Source organism: Geospiza fortis, unplaced genomic scaffold, assembly GCF_000277835.1.
Source record: "Geospiza fortis unplaced genomic scaffold, GeoFor_1.0 scaffold373, whole genome shotgun sequence".
NCBI classification, from domain to species: domain Eukaryota; kingdom Metazoa; phylum Chordata; class Aves; order Passeriformes; family Thraupidae; genus Geospiza; species Geospiza fortis.
The window spans coordinates 6688-8847 of record NW_005054518.1 but is presented as its reverse complement, the minus strand read 5'-3'; the positions used below and the strand labels follow the sequence as shown (position 1 = coordinate 8847).

The following is a 2160-nucleotide window of genomic DNA, read 5'->3' as shown; positions in this document are numbered from 1 at the left end:
CCTGCTCTTGTCCTGGGCTGGACTCAGAGTTGTGCTCGGTGGCCCTTGGCTGGATGGATGGTGCCCAGCAAGCTGCTCTGTCAACGCCCTTTCTCAGGCAGCACGACAAGATAAAACCGAACTGATAACAACTTGAATCTTGAGAGAAGGCAGTTTCCCAAAGGTAGAGGGAAAGATTATGCATGCACAAGTACATCGGGAAAGAAAATTAATGTATGGCCTCCTTCCCTCAGGAAGTGATGGCTGGCAATTTCCCAGGAAGCAGGGCTTCCTCCTGTCTCATGGTTGCTCATGATGGCACACTTTGTGCCTTAGGCTGCAGGAATGGGCTCTGTGACAAGAGTCCAGTGGCTCCAGCCAGCTGTGACTGAGTCAGCTCCAGCTGTGTCCAAAGGGGACTCAGCACTGCCCAGCACTGAGTACATTTGTCCCACTGCTGATGCCTCTGAGAAAGCAGATTTCATTAGAATGGTTTGGGCTGGAAGGCAACCTTGAGACCATTTGTTTCTCCTCCTCCTACCCTTTACAGAGGGGCACTGATGCCACCCACTACACCAGCTTACTCCAAGATGTGTCCAACCTGGTCTTGCACATGTCCAGGTTTGAAGCATTCAAAACCATTCTGGGCAAGTTGTTACAATGCCTCACCATCGACACAGAGGGGAACACCATTTTCAACACCAAAAGAAAAGGAAAAAAAGAAATTGAACTGAAGAAACAGCACAAAGAAAGTTGCAGGGATTGCGAAGTTGTGCTTCCTCCACCCTTTTTCCAATGGGCAAATTGGAGGAGTTGTCACAGAAAGAAAGAGAAATCAGAGGCCAAGGTTTGAATGCAAAACCAAATTTATTAAGTCAAAAGAAGAAAATATGGAGGCTCAGAGAGGGCACCTGAGGGCATCCACTAAGATGCAGCAGGGATGTCTGATATCGTGGGCTGCGAAGGGAAGGAATCCAGCAGGACCCATTAGGCCGGCATTGAGTGGTGGTGACGGGAAAGGAAGGGAAGAGAAAAATGAGATGAGGACAAGAAGAAAACAATAGTTTGAAGCTCTAAATCCAATCTGTTAAGTTTTGACTTCATTCCATCATGATATTCTGAGCTCTTGGAGGTTCTTGGCCGTGGACATTGGCGGCACCATCCTTAGCAGGGACGACAGCATCGGCTGCCCCCACAGCAGTTGGTGATGCAGGAGATGTCAAAGCCCCCAGAGCTGATGGGCACTCCCTCAGAGCTGAGGATGCTGCCAACAGCAGCAGAGGTGGAGGATCCCACGGCGGTGTTCTGTGGGAAGGAGCTGAGGATGGGGCCGGGCAGGGTCACCAGCACAGCAGGCGGCTCAATGACAACGTGGGAGCTCTGGCACTGCCTGACACAGCACTCATTGCAGCTGCTGGCCAGTGGGCAGGGGCCACAGGGCTGGCAGCAAGGCTCGCAGGGCCGGCACTGCTGGCACTTCTCAGAGCAGGACATGTCTGGAGCCTGGCGCTGCACCTGGCACAGAGGGCAGGGAGGAAGCAGAGCACACGCACACCTCAGACACAGCCCGCAAGGCACCCCCAGCAGCACAAGGCCCCTGCTGCCTGCACAGCTCCAGCCTGGCCAGCCCCAACCTGGGCATCCTTTGCCCCAGCCCAGCTCGCTCCTTCCCAGCTACGCCAGGCCCAGCTCTGCTCCTGCCTGACCTGGAGGAGAACCAGCCCCTCAGCCCAGCCGCAGCCTCTGGCCAGAACACACGCTCTGCCCTCTGCCCACACCAGCACCAGTGCAGAACAGCACCAGAAGAACAAGGAGCAGCAACAAGGGCCAGAAAGCTCAATGCTGTCTTGGAGAGGGTGGAGGAGAAAGGGGCTTCCAACTCACCTGGTTCCCAAGGAGCAGGAGGTGACAGAAGTGGTTGAGAGAGCCCCCAGCTGGGCTGCCTTTTATCCTGGCCCCACAGTGCCTCAGGGCCCACAGTTTGTGCTGCGGAGGTGACGATATTCCTGCATGATCCCAAATGAATGGAAAGATCTCTGGGAATGGTATGGCATGAGTTGGATTTTCCCTCTACCATGACTTTGCATTTCCTGGCTTACCTCATTCCCATTCCCTCACGGCCACGTCTCCATTCCCTCACGGACACTTCTTCTGAGTGCTGGTATGCGAGATTCCATGGTC

General features: G+C 54.3%; 1 protein-coding gene across 1 annotated transcript; it reads right to left on the bottom strand.

Annotated features, from left to right (window-relative positions):
- Positions 1-1143: 1143 nt before the first annotated feature.
- Positions 1144-1923, bottom strand: LOC102038930 (feather keratin Cos2-2-like). Its single transcript, XM_005429008.2, has 2 exons — positions 1864-1923; positions 1144-1494 (listed from the first exon to the last, which is right to left on the bottom strand). The coding sequence occupies exon 2, from the start codon at positions 1471-1473 to the stop codon at positions 1144-1146; it is 330 nt and encodes a 109-aa protein (XP_005429065.1). The 5' UTR covers positions 1474-1494; positions 1864-1923.
- Positions 1924-2160: the final 237 nt, after the last annotated feature.